This window comes from Delphinapterus leucas, chromosome 1, assembly GCF_059928025.1.
Source record: "Delphinapterus leucas isolate spDelLeu-1000000601 "Yukka" chromosome 1, BTC_Dleu_Yukka2, whole genome shotgun sequence".
Classification (NCBI taxonomy): Eukaryota; Metazoa; Chordata; class Mammalia; order Artiodactyla; family Monodontidae; genus Delphinapterus; species Delphinapterus leucas.
The window spans coordinates 146911472-146937620 of NC_143129.1; the positions used below are offsets into that span (position 1 = coordinate 146911472).

The 26149-nt window shown below is 48.9% G+C and overlaps 3 protein-coding genes across 13 annotated transcripts in view; 2 read left to right on the forward strand and 1 right to left on the reverse strand.

Moving 5' to 3' along the window:
- Positions 1-5139, forward strand: part of ORC1 (origin recognition complex subunit 1) — a 37060-nt gene extending 31921 nt beyond the window's left edge. For both annotated transcript variants that reach the window (XM_022575689.2, XM_022575690.2), the window contains exon 19: positions 1963-5139. In XM_022575689.2, coding sequence (XP_022431397.2) covers positions 1963-2157 — 195 coding nt within the window. In that variant the 3' untranslated portion in view covers positions 2158-5139. The remainder of the gene's footprint in view (positions 1-1962) is intronic.
- A 152-nt stretch (positions 5140-5291) lies between these two features.
- CC2D1B (coiled-coil and C2 domain containing 1B) lies at positions 5292-25281 on the forward strand. Of its 6 annotated transcripts, XM_089922713.1 has the most exons (25): positions 5336-5380; positions 5635-5702; positions 6953-7039; positions 8197-8341; positions 9457-9557; positions 9933-10085; positions 10525-10650; positions 10852-11011; positions 11207-11388; positions 11569-11644; positions 11748-11858; positions 11941-12071; positions 12282-12354; positions 12555-12691; positions 13123-13240; positions 13324-13496; positions 13894-14019; positions 14992-15050; positions 15138-15254; positions 15641-15714; positions 15862-15920; positions 16148-16199; positions 16678-16777; positions 16944-17034; positions 18248-19742. In XM_089922713.1, the coding sequence occupies exons 3-25, from the start codon at positions 6974-6976 to the stop codon at positions 18374-18376; spliced, it is 2559 nt and encodes an 852-aa protein (XP_089778839.1). In that variant the 5' UTR covers positions 5336-5380; positions 5635-5702; positions 6953-6973; the 3' UTR covers positions 18377-19742. The 6 variants fall into 6 exon arrangements, with proteins under 6 accessions (XP_022431392.2, XP_089778839.1, XP_089778842.1 ...); XM_022575684.3 differs by lacking the exon at positions 5635-5702 and having other exon boundaries at positions 5292-5380; positions 6917-7039; XM_089922716.1 differs by lacking the exon at positions 5336-5380 and having other exon boundaries at positions 5402-5702.
- ZFYVE9 (zinc finger FYVE-type containing 9) overlaps positions 24658-26149 on the reverse strand; it is a 184930-nt gene continuing 183438 nt past the window's right edge. For all 5 annotated transcript variants that reach the window (XM_022575681.3, XM_030760019.2, XM_022575680.3 and 2 more), the window contains one exon: positions 24658-24931. In XM_022575681.3, coding sequence (XP_022431389.2) covers positions 24770-24931 — 162 coding nt within the window. In that variant the 3' untranslated portion in view covers positions 24658-24769. The remainder of the gene's footprint in view (positions 24932-26149) is intronic.

The following is a 26149-nucleotide window of genomic DNA, read 5'->3' on the forward strand; positions in this document are numbered from 1 at the left end:
GAATGTGAATTGGTACAGCCACTATGGAGAACAGTATGGAGGTTCCTGAAAAAGCTAAAAATAGGGGGCTTCCCTGGTGGCGCAGTGGTTGAGAGTCCGCCTGCCGATGCAGGGGATGCGGGTTCATGCCCCGGTCCGGGAGGATCCCACATGCCGCAGAGTGGCTGGGCCCGTGAGCCATGGCCGCTGAGCCTGCGTGTCCGGAGCCTGTGCTCCGCAACAGGAGAGGCCACAACAGTGAGAGGCCCGTGTACTGCAAAAAACAAAAACAAATAGAACTACCATACGAGCCAGCAATCCCACTACTGGGCATATACCCTGAGAAAACCATAATTCAAAAACAGTCATGTTCCACAATGTTCATTGCAGCTGCATTTACAATATTCAGGACATGGAAGCAACCTAAGTGTCCATTGACAGATGAATGGATAAAGAAGATGTGGCACATATATACAATGCAATATTACTCAGCCATATAAAGAAACGAAATTGAGTTATTTATAGTGAGGTGGATGGACCTAGAGTCTGTCATACAGAGTGAAGTAAGTCAGAAAGACAAAAACAAATACCGTATGCTAACACATATATATGGAATCTAAAAAAAAAAAAACAGACAGGAATAAATACGCAGAAGTAGAGAATGGACCTGAGGACACGGGGAGGGGAAGGGTAAGCTGGGACGAAGTGAGAGAGTAGCATTGACATATATACGCTACCAAGTGTAAAACAGATAGCTAGTGGGAAGCAGCTGCGTAGCACAGGGAGAGCAGCTTGGTGCTTTGTGACCACCTAGAGGGGTGGGATAGGGAGGGTGGGAGGGGGACGCAAGAAGGAGGAGATATGGGGGTATATGTATATGTATAGCTGATTCACTTTGTTATAAAGCAGAAACTAACACACCATTGTAAAGCAGTTATACTCCAATGAAGATGTTAAAAAAAAAATCACAAAGATCAATCCAAACACTCTGAGAATAATTTCAACTATATCAAGTAAAAGGAATCATTAGGGCTTGGGCCTTAGTGGTTTATTAAAGGTGTTTAAGTATATACCTGGGAGTTTGTATATCTGTGTGTATGAGTATGTTTTAGACAAACAGAGATGTCAGGAAAACATTTTCCTTCCAGCTGTTTATTTCCTTTAAGCTTTTCTTCTTCAAATTCTTTTTGTTGTTGTTGTTGGTACGCGGGCCTCTCACTGTTGTGGCCTCTCCCGTTGCGGAGCACAGGCTCTGGACGCACAGGCTCAGCGGCCATGGCTCACGGGCCCAGCCGCTCCGCGGCATGTGAGATCTTCCCGGACCGGGTCACAAACCCGTGTCCCCTGCATCGGCAGGTGGACTCTCAACCACTGCGCCACCAGGGAAGCCCCTAAATTCTTTTTTAAACATTTAGTCGCTAGTCATGTTTTGCCCGTTTTTGTTTTTGTAAAGCCTGAGACAGCTCTTCTGGAGAGAGTGACCTGTATTCTCTCTAGGCCTTTGAGCTTTTCCAAGGGACATGCCTTGGCACCTGCTCACTGTTTCTGCCAAAGAAAATGCCCTTATAGCAAAATTTGACTTGAATTATGACAGTCTCAGTAGGAACACTCAGCCCCTGGAGATGAGGACTGTTTGTATAACTGTGACAGTTGCTAAGCATATTATATCTATTAACTCATGACGGATATTGTAGTATATTTAATAGATAAAACTGAAGCTCAAAAAGTGAAATAACTGGCCCGGGTTGCTTATTTAGGTAATTGGCAGAACCAGGGTTCAGACCTGCTGTTGTCTGATTCCGAGGCCAGTACTACATTCTGCCCCTGTGTTTGTGCCCCAGTGGGGCACCCCTTGATGCCTTCTGGGGTACTGAGTATCCTGGAAAAGAAGTGTCTCATTGTCCCAAAAGAAGAAATAATGATTGGATACAGACCCAGGACTACCTTCTGGCAGCTGACCTCAGGTTTGTTTTTTGTTTCTAGGTATACACTCAACACGTGGCACTGTGCAGGATGGAGGGTCTCCCGTACCCCACCATGTCAGAGACCATGGCGGTGTGCTCTCACCTAGGCTCCTGCCGCCTCCTCCTTGTGGAGCCCAGCAGGAATGACCTGCTCCTTCGTGTGCGGCTCAACGTCAGCCAGGATGATGTTTTATATGCACTGAAAGAAGAGTGAAGGGCTTCACAAGGAAGAACTGTGATCTGCTGTTTTTAAAGAGCCCTGTTTCCATTTCCTAAGCACATGGAATCATTGTAGCAAAGTATACTGAACAGCAATGGCTGTCATGTATTTTGCAATTTTCCGTTAAATCATTTGCTTTTTCTGGAGTGTTTGGGAAGTTTTATAGTCATTACAAACATCAAATTATAAAATGAAACCATCCTTCCTACACTAGGCCCTCTCTCTGGGTTTTATTTCTGTTAGTAGCCCTGACATTTTAATGGTAACATACCATGTATATAAATAGAAGCACACAATTACGGTATCTATATAAAATAGTTCCAGGAGAGTAAGTAAGAAATTACTTATATTGGTTGCCTCTGGGAAAGAACTGGATGGCTACCTTCAGGGTTAGAGGAAGACATTCACTGTATGTCATTATGTATCTCTTAACTTTTGAACAATGTGAGTGTAATATACTTAGCACATAAAAAGGAACTGCTGGAAATAATATCAGTAATAAATAATCCCTAGTAACAAATAGCTAGAAAATGGAATTTTTAAAAAGATACCATTTATCATAAAAACAAATCTTTAAATAAAAAATACTTAGATGGCACAGAATATATAAGGTACCTAGGAATACATCTAATAAATGTAATTAATCTCTAAATAGAAATCAATTCCAATTAAAATCTTGGTAGGGTTTTTTTGTATAACTTTGCAAGTTAATTCTGATAAACCAACAATAGAACAAACTGACATCTAAAACCTCATGTCAGCTACTGAGAAAATACATCATCCATGTCATAGTCCTGCCAGAAAGGTTTGACCTCAATCTACTGATGAGAAAAATTATCAGGTAAATCAAAATTGAGGGAAAAATATTCACAAAGCAATGATTCCTCTTCAAAAATATTCATATCACAAAAGAAGAAAAAAATGGAGAAACTATTCTAAACTAAAGGAGACTAGAGAAATGAGAGCTAAATAGCTAAGTAGACTGTAAGAACCTTGATTGGGTCATGGATTTAAGAGATACAAACAGTTATAAGCATTATTATGGACTATATTCATATTAGGTAATAGGATTATGTAAATGTTAAATTTTGTGGGTGTGATAAATTATTGTGGTTGTGTAGGAGAATGTCCTTGTTCTTAAGAGAATCATGATAAGACATTTATGAGTGAAATATAACATCTGCAACAAATTAAATAGCTCAAAAAATACATAGATACATATATTTATAACTGCTCGTAATGGACTAAGGATCAGTATCAGAATATTTTAAAGCATTATACAATAAGAAAAAGGAAAATGGGTAAATAAGGCATCCACAGAATAAGAAATATAACCAACAAAATGGAAACATAGTATAAGAAGCCTGCAAGTCAAAACACTTTCACATCTATTAAAAAAAAATCTTTCCATGGTGATATGGAACAATTGGAAACCAAATGCCCCATTGATGTAAGTGTAAACTAGAACAACTGCATTGGAGATAATTTGGAAATATTTAGTCTATAAAATCCTATGAGCCCCCAATTTCACTCCTAGGAATATACCCTAGAGAAACACATGTAAACACCAGGAATTATATACAAGAATATTCATAGCACTGTAATGGCAAGACATTGGAAAAGTGAATTATTTTCATACTGTGAGATAACATACAGAAATGAAAAATAAGTAATAAGTATCAATGGATGAAGCTAAAAAGGTCGAGTAAAAAAAGGAGTTGAAGAATATTTGCAGTGATAACAATGATATAATGTCAAAGCTTGCAAAAAAAAATACTATGGTTTGCTTAAGGATGTACACATACATAGTAGAAATGCTCAGGAATAATAAACACCAAATTCAGGAGACTGAATATCTCTTTGGGAAAGGGTTGTAACATGAGAGGTGGTGAGGTGGCTTCAAGAGTATTGTACTGGTTTTTCTTAAACTTGCGGTAAGTGTCCATGTATTTGTTAATTCACACAATAAATAGTAACTATTTATTTAGTGCCTACTGTGTACCATGCACTGCTCTAGACACTGAAGTTGAAGAACAAGCAAAAGCTCCTGCCTTTATGGAGTTTGCATTCTAGCAAATGTGAAATATTGTACATTTTTATATGTCTTAAATGTTTCATTATAAAACATTTTGAAGTTTAATGAGAAGAAATATGGGAGTGAAACTTCCATTTTATTTCTTTTCAACATTCTTTTTTTTTTTTTTTTGGCTGCTCTACCTTATGGCTTGCAGCCTCTTAGTTCCCAGACCAAGAATTGCAGTCGGGGCCTCAGCAGTGAGAGCACAGAGTCCTAACCAGGGAGTTCCCTGAACATTCCATTTTAAAATAGTAAAGACAGTCTCTTCTTCAGGAAATCACCAAAAAGCAATAAGGAGGTGGAAAAGCTCGTTGTCCAAGGAAACTGAAAGATAAAAGTTTAGGAAATAGGCAGGAGGAAGTGATTTGCTAGGTTTTAGATGGAAGATTCCTTCCCCCTACCCTCCAATTGCATTGCATTGCCCTACCGGATAGGGGAGTAAGAACTTGGTGTTAAAAGACAGTAAGAACTGTCTGAAGTGACTTTATAAAGAGGTGCAATGAACACTGCCTTTCATATCTTAAGTATTCAACCCGCCTTCTGATTGGAAAAGGTACATTTAAGTGCTGAATGATTAAGAAGAAGATGGTGAGCCCCATTTCTCTTTCTTAGAGACCCAGTTACACAGGGCACTGCGTTAGATGGTGAGCAGAGAAACCGCTCCTCTAGGGCGGAGGCTGCACCATCCTCACCTCCACGCCGAGGGGCGGGACGAGGACTTGAGGCTAGATAAGTGAGCTTGCGCCCAAACAGCCTCAGAGTGGGAGTGAGGGAGAAGCTTGGCGGTTAAATTGTATTAATAAATGGGCAAGGACAGGGGTCAAACCTCTGCGTTTGCACAAGCAGCCGGACAACCCTGAACTGTACAACGACCCTCCGTGAAAACTTTGCGTTACCTGCCCGAAGGCGCCTGCGCGCTGAGAACCCCACCCTTGGAGTCACCTGTTGGAGCGCCACGCCCGCTTTGCCTTGCGCATGCGTAATACGCGCCGCACCGGTCGTGGAGTCACGTGTTAGAGCGCGAGGCGCCTCCCGCCGGGGCGCTTCCTGTCGCGGCTTCCTCGGCGGCCCAGGGGCCGCGGGAGGCCTGGGCGGTCCCCGGCGGGAGAAGGCACGGTTCGGTTTCGGATCCGCCGCGAGGTATGCCGCAATCCCGCCCTCTGGCAAGGGAAGAGGAGGGGACGGCGGGGGAGATGGAGGCGGCTGGGCAGGGCAGGACGGCGCGTCCTGCAGCTCGGGAGTGGGGTCCCCGGCTTCCCCTCCCCTGCGCACTCCCTGCCCTTCTATCGCCTGAGCCCGGGCCTGGTACAGCACCGCTGCCCCCAGCCCGGTGCCCCCGGAGCCGCAGACTTGGCGCGTCTCACTGACCCGCTCACTCCGTGTCACCCGCTCAGTTGACCGCCAGCTGTTGACCCAAGTCACTGAAATCTGACGCCTGGAGTCATCCTGAGCGCCCCCTCCCGTGAGTGCACATGCAGTTAACCTCCGAGCCCTGTTGATTTTACCCCCTAACTCGAGTCGGTCCACTTCTCTCCATCCCCAATGCCGCCCCCACGCTGTCTCAGCTTCTCCCCTTTCGCCGAAACCGTTGCAAGATGCTCGGTGCCGAGACGGCTTCCAGCCTGGGTTCGCCCTCCTACTTCCTTCCTTTCTGCAGCCAGAGGGATGTTTCTGAATCGCCGACCTAATCGCATCACGTCCATTGCCTTCAGAATCATGCCCAAACTCCTTTAGGCTTAAAGGTTTTTCTCTTTTGCCCCTTGCTCACATTTTCAGCTTCGCTTGTACCATTTCTTGCCTCACACTTTATGCCCCACTAATCCCAGTTTAGTTTTCCTGTGCAGGTCAAGCTGTTGTCACCTCAGAACCATTATCAGGTTGTTCCCTATGTTTGGAATCCTATTCCCCTTCCTTCCCCCCAAAACCTTCATAACTCAGCACGGGCACCACCATCTCCAAGAAGCCTTTTCTCTCTGCTGGGTAAGGGGCTGCCCCTGGGCACCCGTGGCCCCTGGCGCCGCCCTGTGTGGGTTTTGTCCAGTGATGAGGGACTCTCCACCATGTAAATGTTCTTTGAGGACTGACACCATGTCAGATTCATTCTTGCGCTCCCAATGCCCAGGACACTGTGATGCACAGTAGGTCCTATGAATGGTTGTGAGGTCTCTGAGTGAATCAGAATGCTGAGTCAGATTTCTCTAGAGCAGAACTGTCCAATAGAACTTTCTGCAGTGATGAAAATGTTCATTATTTGTGCTGGCTGATGGTAGCCACTAGCTGAGGAACAGGATTTTTAACTTGATTAAATTTAAACATACACAGCCACATATGGCTACTGTGTTTAACAGCACAGTTTTAGAGCCTTTCTGAATCCTACCCAGCCTTATACCCACCCTGTACCTAGAGTTACTTCCCTGAACCTGCCTTCTTAAGCCACTCACCACTCAACCACTTGGGTTTAATCCACATTTGTCAGTCAGTTCGGTAACTTTTTATTGTGTCCACACTCCCCCACTTAAGCCTATTAACAGGTGGCCACGTCCCTTTCATCTTCCATGGTGCTTGCTTCAGTGCTGTACTTCCAGGGCTGGTGTTTCAGCCTTGGGTGTTAAGCATTGCCTTCTTTCTCTGAGTTGGGAGTTTACTAACCACACCCATTGGGGGCGGGGCTTGTAGGCTGCTCCAGTCTGAGCCTCTTCGACTCCCCATTAGACGAGTGTCCAGGCTGCCAAGATGCCAGGGCCAAGACCTCGGAAGGGCCCTCAGGCCAGTGACCAGGGTGTGGCAGCTGCCAAGCAGGTATGGATGTACAGCCTCCTTTACCTTTACCTTCACCTTCACCTCTGGGTCAGTCTGAGCGTGAGGGTCTCTGACAACTCGGGCAAACTGGGTCACGTGTGTGGTTTCCCTGTTCGTCTAGAGACTTTGAGCCATGCCTCCTGGAGTTGGCAGAACCCTTAGAGACCCTCTGACCCGCCCCTGCCACACACATGTGGGAGATGAGGCCTGAACTCTCGTGTGTTTCATCCCAGGCTTCCTCCTGCCATGGCCACCTCCATGTGAATGATCTGGAGGGTTCAAGAACCGCCAGAGTTTAGGGTGTTCTGATGGAGTCTCAGTGCGCTCATGGATTCCTCATTTAGGGCCACAGCTTTGCTTGCCCACAACTTGGGCTGTGGCCCAAGTCGGGGACTGATGGGGTCTCTAATTTTCTCCCTTTATTTCTTCTGGGTGCAAGTTCTGAGACTTCTTAGCCGATTTTTATTGTCTTAAAAGAGGCAGGTAAGGGAGGTGGTAGGATAAAGGGCATAGACTCAAGACACAAGACCTTATTTTAAATTCTAGCTCTGCCACTTACAAGGCTGTCTCAGTTTCATCTGAAAATGGAGATAAAAATAGGACCTACCTTAGAGTAGTCAAATTCATAGAGACAGAGAGTAGAGTAGTGGTTTCGGGGTGGGGGGGTGCAGTGGGGAGTTGTTTAATGGGTACAGAGTTTACAGAGTTTCAGTTTTGCAAGATAATAAGTGTTCTGTGGACGGATGGTGGTGATGGCTGCATACCAATGTGGATGTACTTAACGCCACTGAACTCTACACTTAAAAACTGTTAAGATGGTAGTTTTCACGCTACATGTGTTTTACCACAATTTAAAAGAAAATAGGACGTATCTCAGGATTATGAGAAGTAACTGAGATGGTCACCTAGAGTGCTACTACATGCCCTGCCTGGAAGCTAGTGCTGTTATTGTTGCTAGTAATCATAATGGTAGTGTGGTCTTACTGGGTTCTTTGTAGAGTCACCAGGGAGATAAGCATCCCAGGGGGTAATGTTGCAGGCCTCAGTTTCCCTTTCTGCACATTAGGCCCCACAGACAGCAAAGGAGCCGCTGAGCTCCTGGAGGCTGGCTCTGGGGCTGGGCTCCACCCTCTGCCTCGTTGTGTGTCTCCTCTCAGCTTGGGCTGTTTATGGAGTTCAGCCCTGAGGACATGCTGCTGGGGATGGAGGAGACTGGAGATGATGGGGACCTGGAGGCTGAGCTGCTGGCCCTCACTGGGGAAGCAGGGACCACAGGCAAGAAGCCAGCACCCAAGGGGCAGGGTGAGTTTGGAGCACTTGATGCTGGGGCCAGGTGGGCTCTGCAGGGGGTGGGGAGCCGGCCAGATCATCCGGTCCTTCTGATATCCATGTCCCTTCTGCAGCATTCCCGCCAAGAGGCCATCTTGCCCTGCTCACTTGGCTGTGTGATGGGGAGCTCATTCCTTTCTGGACTGCGCCCTCTCCCTTGTGGACAGTCAGCAGTCTGAGTCGCAGGCTGACTCAGGTCCCTATCCTTAGCCCTAGCCAGGGCCTGGTATAGACTAGGGGCTCAGCACAGGCTGAACTGGGCACATAATGAGTGCATAGAAATTGTGTCCAATGAATGAATAAGTGGTATCTCCCTCCCCAGCTTGGAAGAGGACAGAGACCTGAAGCCTGGGAGGGTCAGAGGGTCTAAACCAGGAACCCTTAGAGAGAACCATCTCCCATCCCATGTGCTCCTGAACTGAGGACAAGGAGAGGACCCAAGAAGGGGCTCACTGGTTGGGGAGAATGATGGCCATCACTTCTCTCTCAGTCCAAACCTGCTTTGGGTTTGATGAGCCTGGGTTTGAATTTTGGCTCTGCCATTTACCAGGATTGCAATGTTAGGAAAATTAATAAAGTTCTCAGTTTACTCATACATAAAATGTGGATAGTATTACCTGTCTTTTTTTTTTTTTGGCTACACTGCACAGCTTGTGGGATCTTAGTTCCCCAACCAGGGATTGAACCCAGGCCCTCGGCAGTGAAAGCGCAGAGTCCTAACCTCTGGACCGCCAGGAGTTCCCAGTATTACCTATCTTGCAGAATTACTGTGAAGCTCAAATGAATGTTAAAAATCTTTATATATATGTGAAAGGTGTGGTTAGGGGGAATGGATGGATATGTCTGTGAATAACTACCACAGCAAAAGTGCCAAAAAGGGAGCAGGTTGTTGCCTGTTGGAGGGCCTGGACATGTTTCCCTGCTGAGGGGCTTCTGCACTGGGTCATAAAGGAAGAGCAGAGGTGGGACTTTGGCTGTCGGGGGGAAGGAGGATTTCTACCTGGGTGTGCCTGCCAGCTCAGTGGATTGAAGTCCCTCCTTTACTTCTTGGGAATCTTCTCTGAGTTGCTGTGACCCTCTTCCCCCAGCCCCACTGCCTATGGCCCACATCGAGAAGTTGGCGGCAGACTGCCTGCGGGATGTGGAGGAGGAGGAGGAGGAAGGGCTGGAGGACGATGCAGACTTGCTGGTGCGTCTGCCGGGCTGGTGTTGGAGGGCTCTGTGGTCAAGCCTGCGGAGGAGGCCTGGGGTGCTTCCCTCTGTGTGCGCTGATGTTGACTGAGTGCCTTGCCCTTCTTGGGCCCTTTTCCTGACTGTAAAGTGTGAGATCTGTCCCCTTTGATGTGTGGTCTGAGCTCTGTACTTGGGGATTTTCAGATTTGGAGGCTTCACTGATTTCAAGCCTATCCCTGGTCAGATTAAAGGAGTGTTTTGGTAGAGGGGACTTTCAGGCACAGTGAGTGATACTGGGAAATACTGCTGGGGGAGAGTGTCCTTGATTCTCGGGTCCTGTCGTGGGTATGGTCATGAGGCTCCCCAGCTCCTGGGACTTGTGTCTCCCCAGACTGAGCTGCAGGAGGTCCTGGGTGCACATGAGGAGGCTGGGCCCTTGGATGGCGATGAGACAGCCAGCCCAGGGGGCTCTGAGAAGGAACAGGAGAACATTGAATCTCCAGTGCAGACAGCTCTCCTAACAGCTTCAGTCCCAGAGGCTCAGGTGGGTTCTGGAGGGTCCATTGTGCCTTTGTCCATGTCCTTTGTGCCTGCGTGTCCATGTATAACACACACGGAGCACGGCTTGCCTAGGAATACTGTGGTAACTCTTTCCAGGGCCCTCCTTCAGCAGCTGCCCCAAGCAGAGGCTGAGCCCAAGAAACTCCTTGGTGGTTGCCGGCCTCAAAGGCCTCTCTGTTCTCCCAGACCGCCCCCTGCAGCCATTTCCTGGCCTCCACAGATTGTCTGGGCCTCTGTGTTTGCCTCTGACATGGCCTCTGGCCTCTCCAGTGAGTCTTTGCCTCCCACCTTGAGGCTTTTAGGTTCTTCCTTCTCCTTGAATCCAAGAGCTTCGTTTTCCGGGGCAGCTTCCTTGCAGGGAGGGAGCAGCAAGGGCCTGGCTGGCCCTGGAGTGGTGGGGCACTGAACTCAAGTATCTACAGGCTGGAGGGCCTCAGGGGCTGCAGGCTCTGCTGGAGGATCGGATCCACAACTACCGGGAGGCGGTGGCCAGTGCCAAGGAGACAGGTGAAGCAGCCAAAGCCAGGCGCTGTGAGCGCGGCCTGAAGGTGGGTTGGGCTCGGCTGGGGAGCAGGGCTAGTAATGGGGCTGAGGGCGGTGAGGGCAGAGGGTGAGGCACAGGAGGAGCTTGGGCCAGCGGAGGGGAAGCCTCCCCGCCAGCCTCGCAGAGGGGAAGGATCCTGGGCCTGTCTTTGAGCAGGGTCCAGGCCATGATGGCTGGCTAGGTTTCTGGTTCTTCTCTCCCTCAGACTCTGGAGTCCCAGCTGGCTGCTGTGAGGAAAGGCAGGAAGATCAGTGAGGATGAGATCCCACCTCCAGTGGCCTTGGGCAAGAGGCCCCTGGCCCCTCAGGAAACAACCAGCAGGAGCCCTGAAGCAGAACCCCCAGCTCCCCCCTCCGTGGAGCCAGGTATCTGGAGAGAGTCAGATCCCATCCTGGTTCCCAAGGTCAGAGCCCAAGGCCTGCCTCCCCATCCTGCCATTGTTCCCTTGCTGTCAGTCACACCTTCCCTAAGAGGTCCTCAGGCCAACCAGACCTGGAGGCACTGGTGACCTTCTTCTTTGACCTTCATGTCCTCTCTGTGGACTTTTTGTTTCTCCATAGACAACCCCTCCCAGCCTGAGACAAGCCACTTGGGCAGCCCTAGTATTTCTGGGCCCCCTGATTCAGACCCAGACCCACGGGCCTTGCTGTTGGCCCGACAGAGAGAGTACAAAGTGGCTGCCCTGAACGCCAAGCGGGCTGGAGACCTAGATCGTGCCCGAGAGCTCATGAGGATTGGGAAGGTATGGCATCGGTTCAGAGGTCCTGTGTCCAATCCCTCATTTCACAGATGGGGCGGTGACCTGCTCAAGGTCACACAGCTCGACTGGGCTTAAGTGAGACTGGCCAGAGGGGGAGTTTTTCAGCCCAGATCCTTGGGATTCCCTGGCTTATGCCCACATCTGCTTTTCTTCCTGCTGCAGAGATTTGGGGCCGTCCTGGAGGCCCTGGAGAAGGGGCAGCCTGTGGACCTGAGTGCCATGCCCCCAGCACCTGAGGGTCAGTGTGGGAATGGGCGGGGGGAGCCTGCTCAGGCTGGGGCTGGGGCTGGCCAGGCACCCCACCCACACCTACATCTACACCTCTGCTCTGGGTCCCCCAGACCTGAAGCCCCTCCCACAGGCTTCCAAGGCCTCCACAGCACCCGCAGAGGTACACCCAGCAGTAGAGCGAGTGCAGCCAGTGATGGCCTCTGACATCCCGGCCACCCCAGGTAGGACCGGATGATGAGACTGTGGAGTGGGGGCCTGGGGGGAGGCAGGCAGAGCTGAGGCCATCTCCTTTCTCCTTTCAAGTGGCCCCTACTGAGCCACAGACAGTGCTAGACGCCCTGCAGCAGAGGCTGAACAAGTACCGTGAGGCAGGCACCCAGGCTCGGGGCAGTGGGGATGAGCGCAAGGCCCGGATGCACGAGCGTATTGCCAAGGTGGGCCTGTAGCCTCCCTCCTTGGCTGGATGCTGTCTGTCTGCTCCCTGGTCTTTGAGTCTTCATCTGTCTGTCTCTCTCTGGAGCTCTTGCTGCCTCAGGGGCTCTTTTTCCTCCTGGGGCTGCTGTCTTTGTCCTCTTCCTGTCTCTCCCTGAGTGGAGCCTGCAGACTGCTGCCCACCATCAATCCCTCCCTTCCTTCCCTTGCAGCAATATCAAGATGCCATTCGAGCCCACCGAGCAGGACGGAAAGTTGACTTTGCTGAGTTGCCTGTTCCTCCAGGTGAGTGGGGCTTGGCCTGGGGGCTTATGAGGTCCCTGAGCAGGATGGGGGGAAGAGGAAATGATTTCTCACAGATCTGCCTCCGCTCTGGGGGAGCCACCCATCCCAGCCATGCCCAGGAGGACCCACACAGGACCGGCAGCAATCTGGTGCCTCCCCAAGGCTACCCGAACCCTCTCCCAGTTGTCTCTCTTCTACAGGATTCCCCCCTATACCTGGCTGGGAGCCCACTATGGGTACTGAGGAGGATGTGGTGGCAGCTACTTTAGCAGCTGCCCAGAAACTGGCCTCCTCAGAGGATACAGCCCCCGCAGAGGAAGACGAGGACGAGGACAAGGTTTGGCTGAGTGCCCGAGGCTCCAGGGGTTGGTGGGGGGAAACAGCAGGTGAGGGGTGAACCCAAACACTGGTGTCCATACTAACAAGCCCAGCGAGGTAGATATTCTTTCTTCTACTTTACAAAGAAAAAACTTGAGCAAGGGCACCCAGCTAGGAATTAGCAGAGCTGGATTCAGACCAAGGTGTTTCTGACTCCAGAGCCCAGGTTTGATCCCCATTACCCTGCTGTCTCATGTTGGGAGGTTAGCTCAGAGAGCTTTTGAGGCTTCTTCTAGCTCTGAGACTCTCTAGGGCCCACGAGGGAAAGCCATTCCTTTCAGGTCACACAGTGAGGAAGTAGTACAGTGTTAGGAAGAGAGCCCGAGTCTGGAAACTGCCATGGCCGGGGTGGGGAACAGCCTCCTGTGACAGCCTCCTGGGCACCTGCAGGATGAGCCCCCAGCCCAGGCCCCAGTGGCCAAGAAGCCAGCACAGCCTCTGGTCCCTTCATCCCGGCCCCTGTCTGAGCCCAAAGCCTCGAGTTCTAAGGAGTCACTGAGTCCGGCTGGTGAGTTGGGGAGAAGAGGGATGGAGGAGTGAAGGCTCTAGTGAGAGGCAGGCATGGCTCTGACCAGCGTCCCCTCCCTCCAGTGCGAGAGCAGGTGGCCCTGCTGCAGACACGGAAACTGCAGTACCAGCGGGCAGCCCTGCAGGCCAAGCGTGGCCAGGACCTGGAGCAGGCCAAAGCCCATCTGCGGGTGGCCAAATCCCTTGAGGCTCAGATCATCCAGGTGCGGGCTGGCCGACCTGTGGACCTCTCCAAGGTGAGTGTCGCCTGGTTAATGAGCAGCAGGACTTCTCAGGCAGAGAGGTGGGTGGCCGGCTGGACATGCAGACTGAACAAGGTGGCTGCTTGGAGGAGGTGGGACCTGAATAGGATGTGGTGACAGCTGAGAAAGCCTTGTGCTTATGCATCTCTCTGTCCCAGGACCCAAGAGAGGCCAGGGGGGCTGCCTGTGGTGAGAGCTGACCAGGACGGGCAAGGCCAGAGGAAAGCAGAGCATTGTAGCAGCCTGGGATAGGATGGCAGGCAATGAGTTCCCATCACTGGAGGTTACTAGAGGCTGGAGAAACATTTCGTTTGGATTCCTGTGTCTGTTAGGCTCAGTAGAGGAATAATCTAACTCTTGAGGCCCCTGAGGGGCCTTGTGACCTGGGCAGGTGCCTTCACCCTTAACGGATGAGGAGGGCGACTTCATCCTGATCCACCATGAGGACCTGCGACTCTCTCAGAAGGCTGAGGAGGTGTATGCCCAGCTACAAAAAATGCTTCTGGAGCAACACGAGGTCAGTAAACTGCTTGTCTGTCCTCCCCTTTCAGTGCCCACAGCTTCCCCTTGGTGAAAGGCAAGATAGGATTCAAATTCTAGCTCTTCTCCTTACTTGGCTGTGTGATCTTGAGTAAGGCACTTCCCTTCTCTGAACCACATTTTCCTCATCTATAAAATGGATGATTAATGCCCCTCTTGCAGGGTGGTTATGAAGTTCAAACAGAGTGCAGGGGGAATTACTTTGAAGATGGGAGGAAGAAGTGTTTGGGGAGACAGATATGCGTGTGTGTGTGTGTGTGTATGTAAGATATACATAGATGTATAACTGGGTGTATGTGTATCTATCTGAACGGCTGCCTGCAAGTCTGCTTTTAAAGTGATGTTTCTATTAGGTTTTTTTTTTATTAGTTTATTTTTGGCTGCCTTGGGTCTTTTTTGCTGCGCGAGGACTTTCTCTAGTTGCGGCAAGCTGGGGCTACTCTTCATTGCCGTGCGCGGGCTTCTCATTGCCGTGGCTTCTCTTGTTGTGGAGCACGGGGCTCTAGGAGCACGGGCTTCAGTAGTTGTGGCTCGCGGGCTCAGTAGTTGTGGCTCGTGGGCTCTAGAGCTCAGGCTCAGTAGTTGTGGCGCACGGGCTTAGTTGCTCCGCGGCATGTGGGATCTGCCCGGACCAGGGCTCGAACTCGTGTCCCCTGAATTGGCAGGCGGATTCTTAACCACTGCGCCACCAGGGAAGTCCCTTTCTGTTAGGTTTTAACGAAGAATAGGCGTTTGCTAAGGGAATTTAGGGGAATGGCTATCCTCAGGAGAGGAAACAGCAAAAACTCAGAGAAGTGCAATGGGACTTGGGAGCAGTGAACTTGAGGTACGTGTTGGAGGAGAGGGGTGAGGCTTCAGAAGGTTGGACCTTTCAGAAGTCAGGCCTCGAAGGCCAACCTAGACGGGTCCTGCTCTGGACTCTGGATTCACTCTGAGCCCCCATTTTCAGAAGTGTGTGCTGTTCTCCAAGCAGTTTATGCACCAGGGCAATGTGGCCGAGACTACCCGGTAAGTGCGGGGCTGGGGCTGGAGCTTGTGGGGTGGGGAGCAGAAAATGAGCCCTGCCATGCTGATGTGCACACCTGTCCCTGTCAGGTTTGAGAATCTTGCTCAAGACCGCAAGAAGCAGCTTGAGATCCTGCAGCTGGCCCAGGCCCAGGGCCTTGACCCTCCCAGCCACCACTTTGAGCTGAAGACATTCCAAACTGTGAGGTGCCAAAGCCTAAGGGAGACCGTGGCTCCAGGCAGGGACTGGGCAAGAAGCTGGGAGCCAGGGATGGAGACTTAGGCCCCTTGAGTGAAGCTTCCCAGGCTTGACCCTGAAGGAGGCCCTGGGGCTGGGGAGCGGTAGGACATGGTGCCTGTCTGTGAGGAGGGGCTCAGAGCTGTGTGGTGGCTGGGGAAAGAGCCCTGGACTAGGTGTCACAGACCGAGGTCTGCACGCCAGCTCTGCTGCTTCTACTCAGACAAGCTTTGCTTCCCTGGGCCCACTCTCCTCTTGGCCACCACGCTGCTGGGTAGGCAGCCACTGGAAGAGGGGACCTTTTCCTACTGCTCTCCTTCACTTTGGGCTCTTTCTCCTTGCTTCCTGGCTCTAGGATCTTCGCAGAACTGAACAGCACAGAAATGCATCTGATTGTTGTCCGGGGAATGAACCTCCCAGCCCCTCCAGGTAGCCCTAGGGCCACCCCTACTCTAAGAGGCACTTGTCTAGACTCTCCACTCCTGGCTGCTTAGGGAGGCACTGGCTCTCCCTCTGCATCAAGTGCTGGACTCCTGGCTACTCCCTCTGACCCTGACTCCTGCTTCTCCTTCATAGGGGTGACCCCTGATGACTTGGATGCTTTTGTGCGGTTTGAGTTCCACTATCCTAATTCGGTGAGATTCAGGTAGCAATAGGATCCTGTGAACCCCATCTTCCCTTCCAGGGCCGTGTGCTCTATTTCTCCCCGTCCCTGGAGTCTGGCTATAGGGAGGGGTTTGAAGACCCTTGGGCACATTCCCTCTATGGGTCCCTTCCCTCAGCATTGATGTAGCCCAGAGTTCCTGGCCCTGTATCTCTGTTTTTTCAAGCTGTCCTGACTCTTCTCTTCTCACTGCTTTAGGACCAGGCTCAAAAAAACAAAACAGCTGTGGTGAAAAACACAAACTCTCCAGGTGAGGACCCACGTGAGGGCTGCTTTCTCCTCCCTCTCACCCTCTGATATATCTGTGCAGCACCTGTGTTTCCAGAGTGCTTTCAGATCTATTATCTTACTTGGTCTTCTCAGCTTAGGAGATACAGGCAGGTATTACTACTACTTCTCTAAAGTAATTGGGGAAACTGAAGCTCAGAGAGGTAGAGGGACTTGCCTAGGGCCTCACAGCAAGGAGATGGTGGAAACAGGACTTGAATCCAGGAATCCTGACTCCAAATTCCAAGCCTTTCCCATTTTGGTTTGATCTGTGTCTAACAAGAACTGTCCAAGTGGACTTCAAGGCCAGGACCTCGATGCTCTCTCTACCTCCCTCTGGTGGCAGTGACTCCGAATTGCAGGCAGAAAGATTGAGAGGGGAGGCCAGCCCTGGGCCAGTTTCCACTTCGTCAGGAAATCCCTGAGAGCCAAGTTCCTCTGTCTTCTCCCCACTCTTGCAGAATTTGATCAGCTCTTCAAACTAAACATCAACCGAAACCACCGGGGCTTCAGGAGGGTGATTCAAAGCAAAGGAATCAAGTTTGAAATCTTCCACAAAGGGTGAGGGCTCTGGTCAGTCACACTGCCAAGGTGGGCTGGGGGGAAGGATTGGTTTCTGTTGCTGCTGCTGCCCCTGCTACTATTCAGTTTTCTTGTGCTGGGTTTAGCCAGCTCATTTCTGCCTTCCCTGCCCAGTCCAATCCTCTGCTGACTCTTGGCTTTCCAGATCCTTCTTCAGAAGTGACAAGCTGGTCGGCACAGCCCACCTGAAACTGGAGCGTCTGGAGAATGAGTGTGAGATCAGAGAGATTGTGGAGGTAGGGTGGGCAAATCGGAGGACTTGGCAAGAAAAGAGCCAATGTTCACTGAACATCAGTCCCTGTTGTGGGTTTTTTGTGCCCATTAATTTAAAAATATCCATAAGTGTGCTATAGAGTATGTGCTATGCCCATTTCACAAATGAAGAGATTCAGAGGGTCTGAGAAAATTTCATAGCGTCACCCAGAGAGGAAGTAGCAACAATCCTTCCAAGACGCTCTGCACCACTCAGGCTCCCAGGGATGGTGGATTAGGGGGCTTTTGAGGGGCCTGATCACAGCTGTCAACTTGGCACACACAAATTCCTAGGTGTCTGGGGGCAGGTTACGGTTGAGGCAGTTGTCTGGCAACGTGATGAAGCAGAACAAGCTCTGGACATAAAGTTGATAATGTATTTCCTGAGGAGGGACCCACCAGAACACAGCTAGTCCGTGTTTAGGAATCAGCCCCAGACAGCCCCTTAAGCTTCCCTGAACTCACTGAATTTCACAGGGACTCCCAGAACTTGCCCCTGATGATGAGGCAACTAAGGTTCCCAGAGGAGAAGGGTGTTCCACAAGCTCGTACAGAGCCTCTCTGGCACAACTAGGCCCAGACCCTGGCTGATGCCTTCGTAGGCTGTGGCTTTTCCCACTACATTGCCTCTGCCTGTTAGGGGGAGTTCTTAAGTGGGGCCTGTATCAGCCCCAGTGAGGTTGGTTAGACTTCACAATTCTGTAGCACTGCTTTGAACTCCAGCCGCCCCGTCTCCTGCATAGGAGGGAAGTAGCGTGGCGGCTGGAAAGACAAGCACGTCCTGACCTTGCTGCACAGTGGCTGTGTGACGGTATCATTCATTTCTCTCTGGGCCATCTGTGAACTGAAGTTTTGGGCTCAGTGATTTTTCAGGCTGCACCTTGAAGCCAGAGCATTTCTTCCAGGAGTTGCCAAGGGGACTGTGGGGAAAATTGAGTAAGCAGAGCTCTAGGTTTCTCACTTCCACTTCAGAGCATTGGTGCTTATTTGGATTTACATATGACTTTTTAAATAAGACTTACCTAAAACCACCACCATCAAACAGCAGGAGGGTGGGGTTGTCCTGAGATGGAGACTCTGGTGTTGAGATGCAGGATGCTTTTAGCTCCTCTCTCTCCTCACCTGTGAGCACAGGGAGCTCCCTGCTCCCCACCCCTTTCCCCTCAGTTACCATCTCCCTCTCCGTGGTCCTCACAGGTCCTGGACGGAAGGAAGCCCACTGGGGGCAAGCTGGAGGTGAAGGTGAGGCTGCGGGAGCCTCTGAGTGGCCAGGATGTGCAGATGGTCACCGAGAACTGGCTGGTCCTGGAGCCCAGGGGCCTGTGAGGTGGGCAGCTCTCTGGGCCCTTAGAACCTCTGTTCCCTGCTCACTGCCTGGGCCCTCCAGGGACCCTTCCAGTACTCAACTCATATCTAAGGAGAAAGCCTAGGAGTTTCTCATCTGTGAGGAAGACCAAGAGGCAAAACTGTTGGTTGGGTAGCGCTCAGGCTCAGTGTCTCATGATCTTCAGCAGAACTGGGGAAGGAAGTTAACTTTCCCAGGTCTGTCTTCAGGAAACCCTTTCTAAAATCTACTTGTACATCCACTGCAGTTTAGACTTCCTGAGCTTTGTGCCCTTGTGCAACAGAGGGTCAATGTAGGGAGTGGAGTCAGGCCAGCAATTCCTCTCCATCTTCCCCCACCCCCGCCCCGCTTTGCTGGCTATAGAGGTCATTGTACATAAAGGAGATGCTGCTGCACAAGCACCAAAGACCTGTTAAGTACTTGCATATTGACCACGGCCCTAGTCTTTCCTGTTGCTGGCCCCTCCCCAGGCCTCCACCCAAACAGGCTGGATTCCAAGATTGCTCCTACCCCTCCATCTGGGGGAGGGCAAGGACAGCCTCACTGCTCTGCCATGGAGTCTTGTAACCCCTTAACCCCTGGGTAGCAACTGCTTGCAGCTTGCCCCAGCCCCCAGTTGCACCATTTCTAGATGTGCCTTTAAAAGATAGAACTGTAAGGGATGGGAAAACTCGAGTGTGATCTGGACACCCCGCCACACCCCCTGCTTAGGGTGGGGGCAGGGTTCTGTGACTCCAGGTGGCCAGTGGCAGCCTATCCCACACAACTCAGTTTACCCCCTCAGTTTGCCCTGCCTGTGCCTGTGCCTTGGTTCCTGACAGCTGCTGCACTAGCCTCCCTGCTTCTCAGAGCTCTCAGTGGAAGTTTGTTCAGGACTGTGTGGTGGGAAGTAAGGGTAGGGCTGTGTTAGGTTTGGTCCATGTACCTAAGACTGAAAGAATGTTAACTAGGAAAGAAAAAATATATGTGTATATATGTTATGTAGCTGATTTTATTTAAGAAACTAGGTCTAATTAACTCATTGTAGGGGATTTACACTCTCCTCACAAAGTAACCATCAAAGTCCTAAACAAAAGCCCTGCTGCTCCCTGTCACTTTTTAAAGCCAGAGTGGCAGTAACATTTGTTAATTGACAGAAACTGCTGCTACGGCTTCCTCTAGAGACAGGGCAGGGGAAGCCTTGCCTCTCATCACCTAGGGAAATCCCTTCGTTTCTTCCCAAGAAATTCTCCTTTGGCTTTGTTTTTCTGAATGGATGGAAATAATGGAGGGATTTATAGTTGCAACAGATTTAATGTTCAAAACTGCAATATTCTACATCTCTTAGAAATAAACTTTAATAACGCATCTTTTCCCCCCCTTTTTTTGAAGCATTAAGTTCAACAAAGCATTCCTGAAGATAATTTTTTAAGGCTTTATGTAAAGCAGATACATTCAACTTACTGATCACTATAGTATTGCAAATGCACAGCTCGGGGATTGAGCTTGTGTGTGTGTGTGTCTTTTTCTGGGATGGAGCCGGACCATGCTTCCCTGCCCTTAAGAGCAGAGCTTATAGTGGGTAACAGAGCAGGGACAACAAATAACTTTTCTGAGAGCTTGCTGGCCAGTCTTACCTATCAGAGTGAACTACCAAAAATTCCATTGATGTGAGCCTTAACCCTTAAATGCAGTCATATCTATATGTCATACAAGCAGCCATCTAGAATGAAAAGGAGGGTTGTTAGCCCTCCTAAGGTGGCCTAGAGCAAAGAGGGGTGGCAAAGAGGGTTCCTGACTCAACCTAGTCTTCCCCGCAGGGTTTGCACCCAACTCACCAGTGCTAAGAGGGCTTGAAGCTTCTGCCAGCCCTAGGAATTTCTAAACTCACTCCTCTGCTAGAAATTTGATAGGAAGTTTTCTGTGGCTCAGAGATTTCCCATCATAACCTGTTCAATTTCATTCTGCTTAACTGCCCTTTGCTTTTTGGAAAACAGAACTTCCAGGCTGAGAGAGGCAAGACAAAGCCGCCCACTGGACTTAGAGACTAAGGTTCTTAAAAGGCCTTTGTTTTAGCCACGGCATGCAGGGGTCACTGGCGTGGGAGGAGCCTGCCCAGCTTCATCTTCTCCTAAGATTTATCCAAATGCAGCAACTCAGCATCGCAGATTAGTGACTTATGAGCAGTTGAGAACCAGCCACAACCCAAATCATTTTTAAATTTTAAAATTTCTTTTCAATTTAGTGCAAGGCACATTTTCTTTTGAATTAGTGAACTGAATAAAATATGGAAGAAATTTATCTCAGAATCAGGAAGTCTTGCTCACAATTAAAGGGCAGACTAGTTTATTATTTTCCTTTCTTATAGCACTATTCTGAAACCTGCATTGTTGCTTCCCAAGTTTTGAGCGCTTGTTTTCCAAATATGTGTGGGCAGCTCTTAAAAGATCTCGCCCCTTAAGTAAAGGCTACAGGGCTTCCCTGGTGGCGCAGTGGTTGAGAGTCCGCCTGCCGATGCAGGGGACACGCGTTCGTGACCCGGTCCTGGAAGATCCCACATGCCGCAGAGCGGCTGGGCCCGTGAGCCACGGCCGCTGAGCCTGCGCGTCCGGAGCCTGTGCTCTGCAACGGGAGAGGCCACAACGGTGAGAGGCCCACGTACCGCAAAAAAAAAAATAAATAAATAAAGGCAACTGCTTTTAAGATGAAACTGTGGAGCTGAGACTGGTAGAAGGTAGAGGCAGGTAGCTTGCACCTGGTCCAGTTCCATCACAGACAGATTCTTCCCTTCTCTGGGCCTCAGCTTCCCAAACTCTAAAATGGGCGTTATCATTCCTATTCTGCTCCTTATCCCTTCTGGCTACATTACAATCCTCCAAATCCCGTTACTTTCATTATTAAAATTATTTTAGCATTATTATTAAAATAGAAACCACCGTCACAAACTTACTCTAGAAACAGTGTTAAGCAGATTGCTTGCTTGTTGTCTGAAATGCATTAAATGCATAAATTATTCCCCAGATGACTATTTATGATAGAAGTAAATTCAGTTGGAAATTCTGAGCTCACCAGCATTCAGGAAACACTGTGCATGAGGGAAGACACTAGATGGGAACTTATACAGGGCAAAGTTGCATATTTCTGTAGCCCTAGAGTCTGGTAGGTGCTCAGATAAGAGTTGATAAAAAGAAATGGAGAAACTACATTGCCGAGCATTTGGTAAGAATTTAGTTTTTAAAAATTTAATGTTACCAGAATGGCAATTTCTGTTCCTCTTTATAAGGATCTCTGTATCTCAATCTAAGTTTACATTATAGAAGAATCTGCCTTATTTAGAAATGTGATGTTTCAGTTCTATACAACATACAGTGCATAAAAACAAAAATGAAACGAGGGAAAACAGTGAACTAGCTTTGGCTATTTTATGCCCAATTCCACAAGATGATTTTACTAAACATAAAGGACATTTTATGCAATTGAGAATGGACCTGACTGTGCAGGGCCAGAGTAGGGGAATTTAAAAGTTTGCACTGATCCCAAAAGGTATGTATAGCTGCAAGATCTATTTAGGTGGCAGGAAGAAAGGTAACTTCTCTAGGAGGACAGGACCAAGGGAGCCAGCTCCTACAGAAGCTCCAATTTATATTTAGACCAAGCTAGATGTTACACCCAAATACTACTAGTATTATTAATCCTGTTATTAATACCCCTGTTATTAACAAGTGCATCCTGTGCCTGTCAGGTTTGGGGGGTGACAGTCCAAGGGCTCGGTCCTTACAAGCTGGTGTTCAGTGGGCTCCCGTTCTTTTCTTGCCTTAGAAGCTCCAAGTCTACGGGAAAGGTCACAATCCCAGCTCTCTGCAGCCACCATCAGCGAAGGCTGTGGAGAGGCAGATGTAGAATGTTGATTTCCCCCACCACGGAAGAGAATTAACCTAGCTAGACACACTTGGGCCTCAGAAAACAGCTGTTGCCCTAAACGTAGTTCCACAGCCTGTAATTGCCAAGTGCTAAGCCCAGCTCCAGCCACTGAGGAGCAGCCTCTCACTGTCTCAGAGGCCCGCACTAACTTCCAGGGGCTTCTTGGAGTTGTGCTTTCACTGAAGAGGGACCAACCTCTCGCTTGGCCTGGGTGTTTAGAAGATGCCAGTGCCAAGGAAGTGAGTTGCCCTAGAGCAGTGTTTTTCAAACTGTGGGTTGTGAAATCTATTTGGTCTGTGACCAAAATAAATTCTTAATGAAGGAGAAAATGATCAGAGTGCATCACATATATTATCTGGTAAACCAAATATATTATTTGGTAAATAATTTGGTAAATCAAATCTTGGCTTCTAATACCACTTCCTCTTAAAAAAAAAAAAAAAAAAAAAAAAAACAGGCTGATTCCAAGGCTGGGACAGGGTTAGCCCAAGATGGCCCTGGGGCATCTTGTTAGGCCAGAAAAGGAAGTGTTCAGAAAAATGTTAGGAGCATGTCACAAGGACGTGGGAGCTCACCTGAAGGGGTTCTCTCTGGCCAAAGCTGAGACCATTTGAGCACCAAAATAATGAATTAGAACCATTCAAAAAGTAATCCCAAGTCCATAATGAAAACTAATTACATGAATAAATAAGAAAGAAGGGCTTTTGCTTATAGATAATCAAGTGCAACTGATAAAGGTAGAGGAAGTGCTGGAATTGAGAAATCATTTGTAGCCATTATAGTAAAAGATCAAGAGATCAATTCAGACAGGAAACATCAGAGAATGCTAACTCGTAAGGGGAAATTTCAGTGAGCAAGATAATCTGCATGATCTGCAAGTATCTCTACACATATTGGTTATTTGTTCCAAAGGGGAAAATATACAGTGGACAAACTGGACCACACCTTGACCAGGTGATGAAAATTTACCATCAGTGAGGGGCAGAAGGACATTAAGTGACCCCTGATGTGGGTCACTTAAGTGACCCCTGTTGTGTCCTAAGAAGGACACAACATCACTTAGGGAGGATTCTGGCCAACAATGCGTAATTCACCTAATTATGAGGAAATACCAACTGAATGCAAAATGAGGCATTTTCTATTAAGAAATGAGTTGGGGGAACCTTATTCACCAAAAATACTAATGACATAAAAGATAAAGGTGAGTCATGACAGCAACTTACCATGTCTGTCTTATCATGCTGGAAGCTTCACTGGAGGGGAAAGATGCTGGGAAGGACATTATTGGACAGATGCTAGGTTAAAGTATCACACCGAAGTTGAGAACTGTCCTATGGTTATGGAAGAAAATGTGCTAATTTTTAGGAAACAAATCAAGTATTTAGGGATAAAGGGCTATGATGTATGCAACTTACTCTCAAGTGCCTCAATTTTTTATGGAGAGAGAAAAGGAAAGGAACACTGATAAAGCAAATGAGTTAATCTGTGAACAATAGCTGAATCTGGGTAAAGCATACGTAGGTGGTGGTGGTGGTGGACTTTTTAACTTGCCACTTTCCTGGAAGTTTAAATTATTTCTCAATAAAATATTTTTTTAAATACCTATAGTGTAGGGAATTCCCTGGTGGTCCAGTGGTTAGGACTCTGCACTTTCACTGCCAGGGCCCAGGTTCGATTCCCTGGTCAGGGAACTAAGATCCTGCAAGCGGCAGAGCATGGCATGGCATAAAATAAAATACCTCTAGTGTATATTATAACTAAAAATGTCTTGGGTATATTCTGTCAGCTTTCACAGAAAGGCCCGATTCAGTGTCTCATCCACTCTGGCAGATCTTGAGAGATCCTGTAATTGGCTCTACTATCCAGGTGACCTCATTTACAGAGTCGCCCTTCCTTGAATAGAAGAGAGATAATCCTTTGGGTCTTTGATTCACTTCAATAAATAATCTAGTAAAAACAAAAAATCTAAGTGTGACTCCTGCTTGAAGTTGCTGTGATGTAACTGGGACAAGGTCAGCGTGAAACTATCCTTTTTATATCCATCCTATACAAAGAGTTCAAGACTGATGCTTCATTTTTTATTTCCCCTCTGCCCTCCCACCCCACCCTTGGTGATGGCTGTACCCATCTGAACATTTCTGAGCACAAGACCAAAAGTAAGTCTTAAAACAGAGGAGCAGAACTCTTGTCTAAACAGTAACAGAAGGGGATTAGCTGCAAGGATAGCGTAACTGTGGTGCAGTAACAGAAGCCGCCCAGATCTTCTCGGTGGACAATGCATAGAAGACTTAGAATTATGGAACATCTGTCCCCCCACCCACCCTTTCCCACCCCGTCCCCCAAACCCCCACCCCACCCCCTCCCCCATTAATAGTGTTAACAAAATCTTAATTTTCCAGTTCTAAAGTGCAAATGATTTGGGTATGACTGCTGTTGCAACAGGTCTGAACAGAAAAAAATGAAGTCCTCTCTGTCTATGCGATGTTTTCCAGAATATAAAAGATGAGTTCCATGACGATGGGGCCCTCACTGAGCTGGCAGGCCCCTCCATGGATCACCGGCACCAAAGCGCTGTCCAGATCGTTCATGTACTGCGAGGGAAGGGGCTGGCCATTGCTCCCTGCTTGATAGCCAACCTACACCGCAGAAAGAAGGGGATGAGAGGTTACTGGACAGAGAAGATCTCTCCCGAGGGCTGAGGGCCAAGGAGGCTGAGCAGGAAAGGAGATGTCCTTCTTGACCAGGGGCTAGAACTGGCAGTAGACACAAACTTCTCCTTCTCTTCCCTGAATTGTCACTTACCATCCTATCATTCATCCTGCCTCTACCACATGATAGCTGTGAGACCTTGGGCCAGACACTTAATCTGTGAGCGTCTTAGTTTCCCAGGAAGGGGGGATGGGGCACAGAGAGGTATGGAATGTCAGCAGTAATACGTAAACCTTTGGTTGTGAAAATTAAAACGAGAAATATACTGGGTAAACTCCCTAACACAACAGGAACTGAACATTTGTTCTTCCATCCATTCTTCCACACACCATCTTCTGAACACCTACAAACACAGGAATTCAAGGATGAATGTAAACGGGGCCCCTGCCCTCGACAGCCCTACACATTTAGCAGAAAAATGCTTGTTCTTAAATTGTTCTATGTGCGGTAATTCTCCAGCCGGATTTTCAGTACCATTTGAGAGAGAACCGTAATCCCTCATTTGTATTACCTTGACATGCTTAGGACAGCGCTGGGCAAGACCTTTAGTAGAAAATAACTATATCTGTTGACTGATGACTAGTCAGGAAATGCAGCCAAACACATAACCTTTCACATTTTCCCTGATAATGACATAACTCTGCATCAAAGCAGGAACACTGGGACATGTCACATGGATCTAAAATCCAAAAGAAATGTAGGGAGATTAGAGTGCTAGGCCACAGGAGAGAGACACTGGGAAAGGAAGTGGGGGCAGGGTGCACTAAGACTGGATTGTGACTACAAACAGCATACAAAAAGGTTAATAAGTAAGACAGGGAGGGAAGCCCGGCCACAGGAGACCTGAACTGACAGGAAACCCAATGGGGAAATAGTTCAAGTCCTAGCCACTAACTAGCTTGGAAATGTTGCCAGTAAGGGGTGGGAGCTGCAGAGGCCAGTCGGCAGAAGTCTTCTGTAGTTTAAGAAAATGACAGGATATGGGACAGCTTAGGACCTGCTCTCTAAAGGAGGCAGAATGATTCCCAAAGGGCGGGGCTGGGGAGTCTCAAAGGCTGGCCCTGATGTCATTCACACCGGAGGTGGCCGGTCCTCACACACACTTCTTAGCCCACACTAAAAAGAAAAGTCCTTGCAAGAATTCA

Coding starts and splice junctions, on each gene's coding strand:
- CC2D1B (XM_022575684.3), top strand. CDS start 6,974: ATGCCAGGGCCAAGACCTCGGAAGGGCCCTCAGGCCAGTGACCAGGGT. Junction 13,497..13,893: donor GACCTGTGGACCTCTCCAAG/GTGAGTGTCGCC, acceptor TGACCTGGGCAG/GTGCCTTCACCCTTAACGGA. Junction 15,051..15,137: donor AATGTGGCCGAGACTACCCG/GTAAGTGCGGGG, acceptor TGTCCCTGTCAG/GTTTGAGAATCTTGCTCAAG.